This window comes from Nicotiana tomentosiformis, chromosome 2, assembly GCF_000390325.3.
Source record: "Nicotiana tomentosiformis chromosome 2, ASM39032v3, whole genome shotgun sequence".
Taxonomy (NCBI): Eukaryota; Viridiplantae; Streptophyta; class Magnoliopsida; order Solanales; family Solanaceae; genus Nicotiana; species Nicotiana tomentosiformis.
Window position 1 is genome coordinate 124,472,574 of NC_090813.1, and position 12,027 is coordinate 124,484,600.

Genomic DNA, 12,027 nt, shown 5'->3' on the forward strand with positions numbered 1-12,027 from the left:
TTTCTTTCTACTGTCACTATAAGTTGAATCCTAAAGGAAAATGTCATCTTCTATAGACATTTAACAGTTGCCAATTTTTATTATACTGAATAGTATAAGAAAATTTACATCAAATCCCAAAGGGAAATATTTCATCTTATCAAGGCATAAGAATTGCTGCATTATATTTGATGCCCGAAATCAATTATGACGCGAAACTGAACCAATTGATCGGCACTTACTGAACATCTTTTGAACATATCAGAAGTATTGTTTGTGTGATAGTTATTACTAATATACACAGCAATACTGCACACAAAAATACAGAACAGAGAACTATTCTAGCAGCATGGAGAGATTGAAACATAGGGATTTCTACTATCAGTATTTCTTGAACCAACTCAAGCAGCTTTCTGAGAAACTACAAAGCTTCCTGGGTTAATGGTGATACTCTTTGTGCAGTTATCTGTTTTGTAGATGCCAATAAGCCGATCAGCCAGCTCAAACATGTTGTTCCTAAGGCTGCATGGTATCAAAAATAAAATGAGAAACAGCTCGTTTCTTATTGATGTGAATCGCATAACCTCAAATGCAGTACCTTATGATTATAAACTGTGCATCCTTTGTTCTGTCCTTCACATAATGTCCCACGATAGAGACATTCTTAAAATCTGATATGCGGCCATCAATAAATGAAACCAATTTCAGAATTAGGAGACCAGCAGCAATGCAAGAAGAAATTCCATCAACTCAAAACCTTAAGATGATGGGTGGAGTAACCCACAACATTAAAGGCCCTCCGGAAACTCTTATACAACTAATGAGGGACAAGTGTATTTTCTAACTCCCTCACACGCCTGTAAACTGGTTATCAGTAACCAGTTTACACATGGATTGAAGATCTTTTTAAAACTAGAGAGAGGATGCTCAACAGAAGTGGGCCTGAACTAGAGGGAGAAATATTAGGCTCAACAAGCTAATAAATGGGCTTGGAGCAATATCAGTGGCTAGATTGACTGATTTGAAAGAACGAAGCCCAGACAAATATAATATAAGGAGAGAAAGCAATTGTGCTAACGTGATCACCAAAGTTTGGCTCTGATACCATGTAAAAGATTTGAGCGCCCAATCTAAAACCTTAAGGTAATGGGTAAAGTAGCCTGGGACATTATAAATCCCTTCGAAAATCATTACACAATCAATGAGTGACAAGTGTATCATTTAACCATTCTAAATTGGCCAATGTAAAATGAAGAAAACATACCTAAAGCAGCATCAATCTCATCCATTACATAAAGTGGAGTAGGTTTATAGTGGTGGAGTGCAAAAACAAGAGCCAATGAGCTGAGGGTCTGAAATTAGAAATTGACGTTATATGAATAAGAGTTGCTTGCTATACAGTTGCAATAACCTGTCAAACCAAAGCCAAACACATAAGTTTGAGACTTACCTTTTCACCACCTGATAAGTTAGCAATATTCTTCCAGCTCTTCTTTGGTGGTCTGACACTGAAAACGACACCTTCAGAGAACGGATCAAGAGAGTCCACTAACTCCAGTTCGGCATCACCTCCAAGGGTGATCATCTAGGGACGGCCACAATGTTTGTAATATTAGTGTAAGCAAACACATAAAATTCTGCCTGCTTTAAAGCATGTGAGTAATTTGAATATTTATGTCAATCAATTGTGTTATATGAATTTGAACCCCCACCCATTATATGCTTGGGATAAATTTTTGAAATGTCAAATCACAAGCACGATCACTATAGAAATATTAATGATAAAGTAAGTAATGCAAACAAAAGTCTGTTAAGAATTCGTAATTTTTCTAGTCACTTAAGAGATTTTTTTATCTAACTATTTCTTGTACTATTATCTGAATTTTCACTGTGAATATCCATAACTTGAATGTCTAGTTTCTATTTCTTTCTCCTTTTTACTTTCTACTAAATATGATTGTCTACCATTCCAAAGAAATTTCTCTTATCATTACATTGACACAATATTCTTTGCTCATAAACTATAAAACTGAACTACCGATAAGATATTTGTGTAGTTCAAGGAATAATCGCTTAATAAAATTGTATTTCCTTATCCCCATCAACCCAATTGCTAGAGATTTCTCTAAACATATGAAATTCTATGAAACATCATTCATTTTGTTCCATAATTCATCACCATATGTACATATTATTTAATGAGCTTTATATTATACAACTATTAACAATATCAATCAGCAGAAATGCAAGCCAAGCTCTATGATGATGAAAAGTTCAAGTACTGTGGGGGGGGAAGAAAAGATTGAAACTAATAAGATCCACCGTGTTTCTTTTATAATAGAGAAATCCACTGTTTTTAACTTTGAAACTTGGTGGATGGGTCTGCCTCTCTACCTTTATCACTTAAATACTAGGTTCAATAGCTAGGTTTTGAACTCGTGATTTGTTGTCCGACACGCATCCCCAATTTTACTACCCTTTGCCGTTGAGCCAAAGCCCTGAGAGCAAGGATTTATATCTACTATTATAAGACCAGCAGATGTGCTGCAATCACAAGGTTAACCAACAAGATATCCTGGCTGCGCTGTAATATGTACTTCATCAGTCTAGAACAAATAACACTTCTCAACGTGTAGATGACATTCAACTCAAGTGACAGAAGTAGAAAGTTTTCTAAGAAGAAGACAAGTTCAGTTAGGACCTGATACATTTCTTTGAGCTTCAACGATATGGTATTAAAACCCGCCATAAACTCATCCAACCTGAATATTAATCACAAATGTTGTAAGCTAATGAAGCAAAGAAGCAGAGGCATCCAAAAGTTGAAACAGACATTCTAACGTTAAACAATACTTGCCTTCTCTTTCTCCACTCGTCATATTGCTTCTTTATATCATCGCGCTCTTGGGTAACAGAATTTAGTTCTTGAACTCTCTCATTGTACACAGATGCTTTGCTCCGATACCTGGTGACAGTGGACATCATTAGCATAGGTATATCAAGAGAATCAGTTATGCTACAAGTTTTCACTGCATATAAATGTCGACTGATGCATACTCAGAGATTGAGTCGAGATTTGGGTTCATCTCTTTCAGTTGTGCTTCTAGAATCACAACCATCTCTAGAGCTCTCTTAAGATCACAAGTCTCAACAAGAGTTCCATCCCTCAGAGTTGTTTGAAGCTTTTCTGGATCCACCAAGTCCTTTTGAATCCTATACCAAGAGGAACAATTACATGTATTGACAATGATACAAACAAAGGATGAGTGTAACTGTATTAGATAGATATAAAAGCTAGAGCATCCCAGAAAATGGTAAGATGTCAGCATGCTGAAAGAAATCCAGCTTACTGCTCAATATGCTTTGAGATAGCAACAAGCAAATCATCGAGCTTTTTCTTATATCCTTTCCCTTTGAGCTCCAAGTCTTTATAGACCTTCTTCATATCTTGTAACTTGTACTCAGCATCCACCTGCAGCTCTAGTTGCAGTGGGTTAGAAACCCATTGAATAGAGAAGCGAGAAAACTTTATAAAGACTGGCACAAAACCTCTGTCGAACGCAATTGATCCACAGTCTTCTTCAGAGTTTCATACTCATTTTTAGCATCATTCAGAGCACTGGAGTGCTGATCAATAAGCTAGAAAATCAAGAAAAGACATTAAAGGGAAAAAATGAGAGAGTTATAGAGAATTTTAACTTAACCTGTATAATCAGGAATTGCCGGGAGTAAATGCAGATATTTTCTTACCTCCTGTATCTTATTATAGTCCTCTTTAACAACAAAAGCTTTCTGTTCAATCTCTTTGAAAGTGCAAAGCAACTTCTCTTTCTCGGCAACCAGTCTTTCCTTCTCTTTTGTTGATTCCTCAATCCCTTTTGTGAGTTTTTTAATCATTTTCTGTCCTGTTTCTATCTTAACTTTGTGACGATTGATCTCTGTGCCTTTTTTATCAATGTCCTGGATAAGAAATAAAAGTAAAAGTAGCATGAATTGTGTCCAGTATGCAATTCAACATGCACAAGGTCAATGTTCACTTACAGATTGAATTTTGGTAACCTTTGCCTTTTGACTTTTCAAGCGCTCACCACCTGCATTCTCTATTTTATTCTGAAGTTCTGAAGCCTGAAGCAATTAAAACTTGATTAAAGCAGCTTTTGCCACTTGCCATGCTTTAAGAAATTACAGAAGTGTCTTGCAGAAGTGCCGAAATTAAGCATAATTTTACCTTCTTTTTTAACTGTTGTGAACTTTGTGTAAGCCTGTCCATTTCCTTTTCTTCAGCAGACATTATTTTTTTGAGTTCTTTCAATCTTCTAACTTCCTCCTTGCTGGGTTCCGATGCAATCCTTAAGGTATCCAGTTGCTTTATCAAATCATTATGTTGGGACTTTAGGCTGTCAATCTATCTCAGGAAAAAACTTCAGTTAACTTATGATGCAGGAGCAAAATAGAAGGAATAGAAGAAAATAATAACAATAACCATAACAAGAACAACAAAACTCCAGGGGCAGCTCAGACCTCCTTGACGCTTTTTGCTAATTCCATCTCAAGTTGAGTAACAGCCTTCTCTGAGGCCTGATAACACTTCACCGCATCAGTAATTCTTCTCCGTATATTTTCCAAACTTTCAACCAATGTCGAAAGATCATTTTCCGCCTTGGACACAGCTTCTGGAGAAACACTAGCAGCTAAGATAGATGTGCCCATCTTCCCACCTCGTGGCTTACCCCCACCACCACTCATCGTCCCAGATTTTTCAAAAAGGGCTCCATCAAGAGTTACAACACGCCGAAATTCTTTGTCCCCACCATAGGCAATATGTGTAGCCTGCAAAGTAACAGAAGGCACAGAGCTTAGTGCAACAGCTTCTGATGAATTATGGAACTCCATGGACAATATACCAACGTGGCATAGATATCTCAGTAACAGACTTAAAATTTCATGTCATACTTTCTGGGTAAATCTGTTTGCTGATTGCCATTTTGGAATTAAGGGAAGAATTTATTAGGAGTAACTTTTATTGCTCAGTTGTTTACAGACCATAGAGAGGTTGTAGACAGGCCATTGAGTCTAAGGGTTTCAAGTTGAGCAGGACTAAGACGGAATAACTAGAGTGCAAGTTCAGCGCGGAGCCGAGAGAGGCAGGCATGGGAGTGACCGAGTGAGGCTTGAATCACAGGTCATTCCCAAGAGAAACAGTTTCAAGTACCTTGGGTCGGTTATCCAGGGGGATGGGGAAATCGACGAGGATGTCACACACCGTATAGGAGATTAGCATTTGGAGTCATGTGTGACAGGAAAGTGCCATCGATACTCAAAGGTAAGTTTTATAGAGCGGTGGTTAGACCGGCCATGTTATATGGGGTTGAGTGTTGACTAGTTAAGAACTCACATACCCAGAAGATAAAAGTAGCAGAAATAAGTATGTTGAGATGGATGTGCCGGCACAATAGGTTGGATAAGATTCGGAATGAAGATATTCGAGAGAAGGTGGGCGTGGCTCCTATGGATGCCAAGATGCGGGAAGCGAGGCTTAGATGGTTCAGGTATGTACGAAGGAGAAGCCCAGATGCCCTGGTGAGGAGGTGAGCGGTTGGTTTTGGCGGGTACGAGAAGAGGTAGAGGGCGGCCTAAGAAGTATTGGGGAGAGGTGATTAGACGGGACATGGCGTGGCTTCAGATTTCCGAGAACATGGCCCTTGATAGGAAGGTGTGGAGGTCGCGCATTAGGGTTGTAGGTTAGGAGGTGGTTGAGCATTTTTTTTTAATTTCTACTTCGTACCGGTGTGAGGCTAGTCTGATAGGGTTGTGTCTCCGGCTACTAGTGGTTAATGTTGTGTTCACACTATTCTCCGTTTTTATTGCGTCGGGCTTTATTTACTGGTTATTGTTATTGCTTTTCATCTATTTTCTGGTTCTTATGATGTTGTCATTATTTCTTGATTTTCTGTTGATGGTACTGATATAGTGTTTCTTTTCGACGTCTTGAGCCGAGGGTCTTTCGTAAACAGCCTCTCTACCCCCTCGAGTAGGGGTAAGGTCTGCATACACACTACCCCCAGACCCCACTTATGGGATTTTACTGGGTTGTTGGTGTTGTTATTTACGGACCATAGAGAATTCTTCACTAGAGATATCCTTGCAAAACAATATCCCGTTTATGAAAAACAAATGAAGATTCTAAGGTACGGTTATTTAACCCTCACCTGATCAATATCTTTGGCAACAACTGTGTTTCCTAGTGCTGCAAAAAATGCAAGTTTCATTCTCTCGTCTTGGACCTTAATTAAATCAAAAAGGCGTGGAACCCCTTCTGGCGTGCTTACTTTCTGTTTGATTCTAGGCAAATGAGCAGTTTGCTTTTCCTGCATAACACAAATACGGAATCAGAGACACTGTTGAAATCAGAAAATATTTTATTCCTACATCTCTTTGTTCAAGGAGCCGAGAAGCCTACATGATAGAAAGAAACCATACCAATCACAAACAAACAAAAAGTTATCTGCAACCACTTAATTTAAGAGGAGAATCTACCAAAATCATGAAAGTTGCAACACCGAGATTTTTGTTGCGAAGTAACTCAACACAAGCTTGGGCTGCTGCAGTAGTCTCGACTACAATATAGTCTAGTCCAGGACAAGCGGTTGATATGGCAACATCATACTTTGCTGAAACGGGAAAAAAAAAAAAAAAAAAGTTGAATGAAAGCAGATTAAAGCACTATATAAAATTAATATATTATCAGCAGAGACACCGTGCTATAGTAACGTAAGCAAGTGGCGAAAATAAATGTCCAAGAAAATAGTGGTAAGTGCAACTATGGAGAAAATTGCAGCAGCAGCACACCCCCCCCCCCCCACAAATATCCCCAACTTTCCAGTTTCATATGTTTACTCGTCACCACTAAAATCTAATGCAGGAGCTTGCCCCGTAATTTCATTAACTTAGCCTCCAAATGAAAGAAAATACATGAAATCAAAGGACTATCAGCAAGTATTAAACAAGAACCAGAAACACTAACCATCAATAGCACCCAAATCACCCATTCTACCATAAATACCCTGTATATGATTTGCCTCCTTAGCATGCAATATTGCTTTAAGAACTGATCCCTGACTCTTTTCAGATTCCATTACAGATAAAAGCTCGGAAAGTTTTTGTCGAGCAACTTGTTCAAGTGGAATCAATCTTTCTTGTTCCTGAAGGCATTCCTGCAATCACTCGATGCATCATGAGCGCTCTGAAGACATCAGAAAAATGGTCAAAAATGAAAAATGGCAGACCCCTAATGCATACTTGTTCCAGATTTCGAGCTTCAGATGCTTTAAGCTTCAGATTCTCAAGCTCACTCCTGGCGTCATTTATGCTAGTCGATTTCATCTCTAGTCTTTTCTGTATTTCCACAATCTGCTCTTGAGCTTCCACATAAGCAACACGAGCAGCCTCATGCTGACATAAATAAACAGCAATTACCAATAAATGACATAATCTACAGCAAACTTAACTAATGCAGCGGTTTAACATAAGAAAACAATTATAAATATGAAATTTATCAACCAGCCGAATGCATTTAGGGCTTGATATTGCCTCACATCTTAAGATTATTCAATTAGACATAGATTAAAAGTATTTTGCAAATATCTAAGTTTTCAGTTTGTATACCCTGACCACTAACTTTTGGCCATTATTGAGCCAATAAACTTATTACATTGCTCATCAAGCCCAAAGCTGCTTTGAGTTTTTTTCCCCACATCTTAGATGTATTCGGAGGTATAAAGCTCTGCCCGGAACATAATTTTAGAGGGCATGGATCAGTTTTGTACTCGAGTGGAAGTTCAATTATGTACTACGAGATTAACCAGATTTTACTGGGAAATCTTTTCACCCGCACTTTCACAGCCTAATCTTGAAAGAAACAAACACCATGCGGACGAGTACAGGAAGACAGTATAATTTACTGACGTGAACCGACTCCTTCATATTGGTAAAAGCAGCTCGAAGTAAAAGATTTCCTGCTGCTCTAGTTGACAAATGCAGATTGCTTAAGAGATACGTGAACCAAATTACAGTGATAGTTGTCAGGGTATGAAATAAATAAGAAAGAACAACCTTAGATGTTGTAAATTGGCAAAATACCTTTTCAGTCAGAAGTTTACTTTCAGTTGATGCAACTTCAAGTTTTCCCTTGTGCTCGATTAGTAGTTTTTCCCAAGGCTCGAGTTCAGCACGAACATCAGCAAGCTCACTTCGAAAAACCTCAGTCTCAACTATTCGCCAACATCATACAAGAATGAGACCACTATATATGCCTAAGGCTAAAACTGATGGAAAAATATGAGCAGTTTGATGCAACAAAAAAAACTAATTCTGTGCACCAACTTTTCTGATTCAACATCTAACTCACCAGCAAAAAACATCAAAAGTAATGATGCCAATTAATCAAGGCAAAAAGATTTACTCTAAGGGAAACCAACAAAGAAGGGATGCCATACTATGAAAAAGGAAATATGAAACCTTAATGGGGAAACCAGCTGTTTATGATACCATCACATATGTACTACTAAAGAACAACATAAAGAGGCTCGCTTTTATAAGAGGCACATTAATTTTGCCAAAGCCAGACAGTATTGTGTAACATGCTGCAAAATGAGTTAGCAAAACAACTTTCAAAGTATCATAAACTTAAACCCATAAGCAATCCTGGCTGAAGATACTCTACCTTTAGAATTATCCTGAATTTCCTCTAAGATCTTTTCCTCATCCACCAAAAGTTGTTGTAGTTTGGGAATATCTTCCTCCAGTTTTGGAATCAGAATTGCTGCCTCCTCACAGTCCTTTGTTAGGTCAGTAATTTTTGTGGAATCCTAACATTCAAGAAAACAGACAAGAGATGTACCTTAATCAAACAGAAACTGACAGTTATTCGTATTCCCATACATTTACTATATTTTTCTGGGAAGCAACTTTCAGTTTTTGATACCTTATCAACTTTATCATTAAGCTTCTTTATCTTCTGCTTCAGGTGACTTAAATCTTCTCGGTATTTTACATCTTGCCTCTCAAATTCCTTGAACTCGTCCTTGCAGCGCCTCAAACTGTTATCAAGCTCCTAAAATTTCAAACAAAAAAAGGGATTCAAAGCAAGGTGCTCAAGATTCTTTTTTCAAAATCAATGAGTAGGAGAATAACATTATGCGAGTTTCTAAAACCAAAACATTTAACAGATGCAGAGTTCCAGGGAAACAACAAATATCCTATTCTGGTTATATTAAGAAGATGCAAAGGATATATGCAATTCTTATCCATACCTCTTGTTTTTTAAAATGCTTTGAATGCTTCGCTTCAAGCTCCTTCAATGTTTTTTTACTTTCTCGAATTTTCTCCCTAAAATAAGTCAGTAATTAGCTCCACTAGCTTTCATTATAACACACAAACGTTTGCATTTGTGCAACCTTTGTTTAGAAAAGACCCCACCTCTCTATTTTAAGGTCCTCTTCCTGTCCAGAAATGTTTTCCTGCATCTCTGAAATTCGAGCTGAATTATCTTCAAAGGCCAAATTTGTTGCTTTCTCTTGCCATTTTAACAATGATAATTCTTTAAGCATGTAGGCTTCAGCTTCATTCTTCACACCCTGACAAATGAAGCCAAGATAGTATAATTAATTTTCTGTAATCTTAAGGAAACAGGAATCTTATAATGGTCTAAATATACCTCCAAGTTATCTCTTTCTTTCTCTGCTAGCTTGACCATCTGAACAACGCCAGACCTTCTTTCGTTGAGGGATTCTAGCCTACAAGAGCATTAAGAAATAGTAAATGCATGTTTTAGAAACATTGAATGCACTTTCTTGGGCACATACTCTTCTCAATGAGCAGTGATTCATTCTAGGTTAAATTAACTGATATAACTGCAAGAACGAAAACTCCAAATGCATGTATAGGACAACAGGATGAGTTCTCAAGATGGAAAGCAAAAAATAGCTGAATCATATAACTAGGCAGATATCACCAATTTCAATGCTTAAACTTAAAAGAATTTTGACATTAAATCTCATCGCATATTCATGCCAAAAGTTTATTCTTGATTGAACATGGTTACAGATTCAGGACAAGTTGTCAGGATCTTCAAATCAGCCATTACAACAAAATGTAACAAAATGCATGCCAGTTCAAAAAATATCAACACCGTAGCAACAATAACAGTGTTTAAGATATGGGTTGAGAACTAACTGCTTAAATGATTCTTCAATCATCTCAACATATTTATTGGTTCCTATAATATCTTCTAGATACTCTAGAAAGCCTTCATCATGGGCACCTTGTGCCTTTGGCTTCATCAGTGATATTTGCTCAACCTCACCCTGCAAAAATCCAACAACCTCAACCCCTTATAATCGAACAATATTCACAAAGTTAACTTCAAGCAAGTGATAAAAATTTAGACCTGCAAAATCAAAAACCGATTATTATCCAAGTCGACACCTTTCCCTTTCAGTTTCTTGGTGACCTCTGTAAAGTTACTTGACCGGTCATTGATAAAGTACTTAGAGGAATTATCTCGGAATGCCACACGTGTAATCACGAAATCACTTCCAGGAACAGCTTCATATGCCTCGCCATCCTTTAAACAAAAAAATGAAACACTTAAATGAAAAGTTAAACTGCGACTCTAAATGGCCATTTCATCAAGAGGAAAACAAGAAGTTACCAAATCTATTATCTCCTGGAAATGAACAGACACGCCAGCACTCTCCAAATTCTGGTGATTAGTTGAATTATGGATGAGCTCTGAGACTTTATTAAGACGCATCTGCATAGTTAACAATCAAATAAGAAAACGCAAAATATTTACGCCATTGTACACAACTATATTCCATAACCGCCAGGTTAACAAGCTAAGAGTAGGAGTTTTAAATTGGAATTCAACCCGCTGAAGCAATTATAATGGCTATTTAGTACTTAAAGTTTCAGCATTTAGTAGTAGATCGAATTCAGTAGCATAGCTAATGCTTGCTTTTGCGATGAAAAAGGTTATATATGATGAAATGATATATCAATTGTGTATCAAGATCAATGTAGTGTGTTACTATTGTTGAATTGTGTGAATCAACTCGTCTAAAAGCTTAAACAGTTAAAACCAATACTAATAGCTTAAATTTCGGATGAAACAATTCATGGAATACAACAATATTTTAGACGAAACGGTTCACACAATTCAACAATTATATGTGTCAAAACATTGAAATTGCTTTTAAATTACTCGTATCTTACCTGTTTGGCTCTCTTTCCGAACACGAACAACATTGCATCAATTACGTTACTCTTGCCACTACCATTAGGACCAACAACTGCCGAAAAGCTCTGAAAATAACACGAATTTAATTTCCTATACATTCAATTACAAAGAAACAGAGTTTTTCTAAATAAAAATAAACCCTAACCTTATGAAAGGGGCCAACACGCTGTTCGCCGGCGTAAGATTTGAAGTTTCTCATGACCATCTCTTTAATGAATAGCCTTGGAGTTCTAGATCCACGACGAGGAGATTCATCCGTCAAATTATTGGCGACCGGCGATTCCATGTTTACACCTATTTTTCACTGGTTACACACACTACCTGTTTCCAGCGACGAATTGCACGGAGATGACGGTCGACAGATCGGAATAGTTTGACTGTATCGACCACCGGTTAAGAGAGTAAACTTCGGTAGAACTCTTAGCGAAGTGCTAACCAATTTGGACGGAAACAGAAAAGAAAAAGATGGAGCGTAAAGTTTTGATTTTTTTGAGAAGATGAAATATTTGGGCGGGAAACTAAAGTGCTCTAGGATCGAATTAGTTGAGCCACTTATTCAGGAAGTGCACAAATAGCCTTAATTTAAATAATAGCCGAATTTGATTCCCAATTCAAACTTTAAGCCTTCCGATATGAAGTTAGGCTATGACACTTCAAAGCTTTAAAAATGGTTGTTTTTTTAAAAAAAAAAAAAACAGCAGGAGCTAAACACTTCTAAAATTTTAAAAACTAAATATGTTTTAAGTAGG

At 37.3% G+C, this 12,027-nt stretch overlaps 1 protein-coding gene across 1 annotated transcript; it reads right to left on the minus strand.

The window, feature by feature from the left end:
* Positions 1-198: 198 nt before the first annotated feature.
* Positions 199-11,798, minus strand: LOC104102449 (structural maintenance of chromosomes protein 4). The gene is made up of 28 exons (XM_009610154.4): positions 11,424-11,798; positions 11,254-11,343; positions 10,691-10,792; positions 10,427-10,603; positions 10,213-10,343; positions 9,695-9,773; positions 9,457-9,614; positions 9,291-9,366; positions 8,963-9,091; positions 8,702-8,846; positions 8,119-8,249; positions 7,279-7,431; positions 7,004-7,193; positions 6,517-6,650; positions 6,189-6,347; positions 4,501-4,809; positions 4,208-4,384; positions 4,021-4,104; positions 3,730-3,939; positions 3,529-3,618; positions 3,330-3,451; positions 3,037-3,192; positions 2,837-2,944; positions 2,681-2,741; positions 1,430-1,564; positions 1,244-1,331; positions 578-650; positions 199-501 (listed from the first exon to the last, which is right to left on the minus strand). The coding sequence occupies exons 1-28, from the start codon at positions 11,562-11,564 to the stop codon at positions 381-383; spliced, it is 3,729 nt and encodes a 1,242-aa protein (XP_009608449.1). The 5' UTR covers positions 11,565-11,798; the 3' UTR covers positions 199-380.
* Positions 11,799-12,027: the final 229 nt, after the last annotated feature.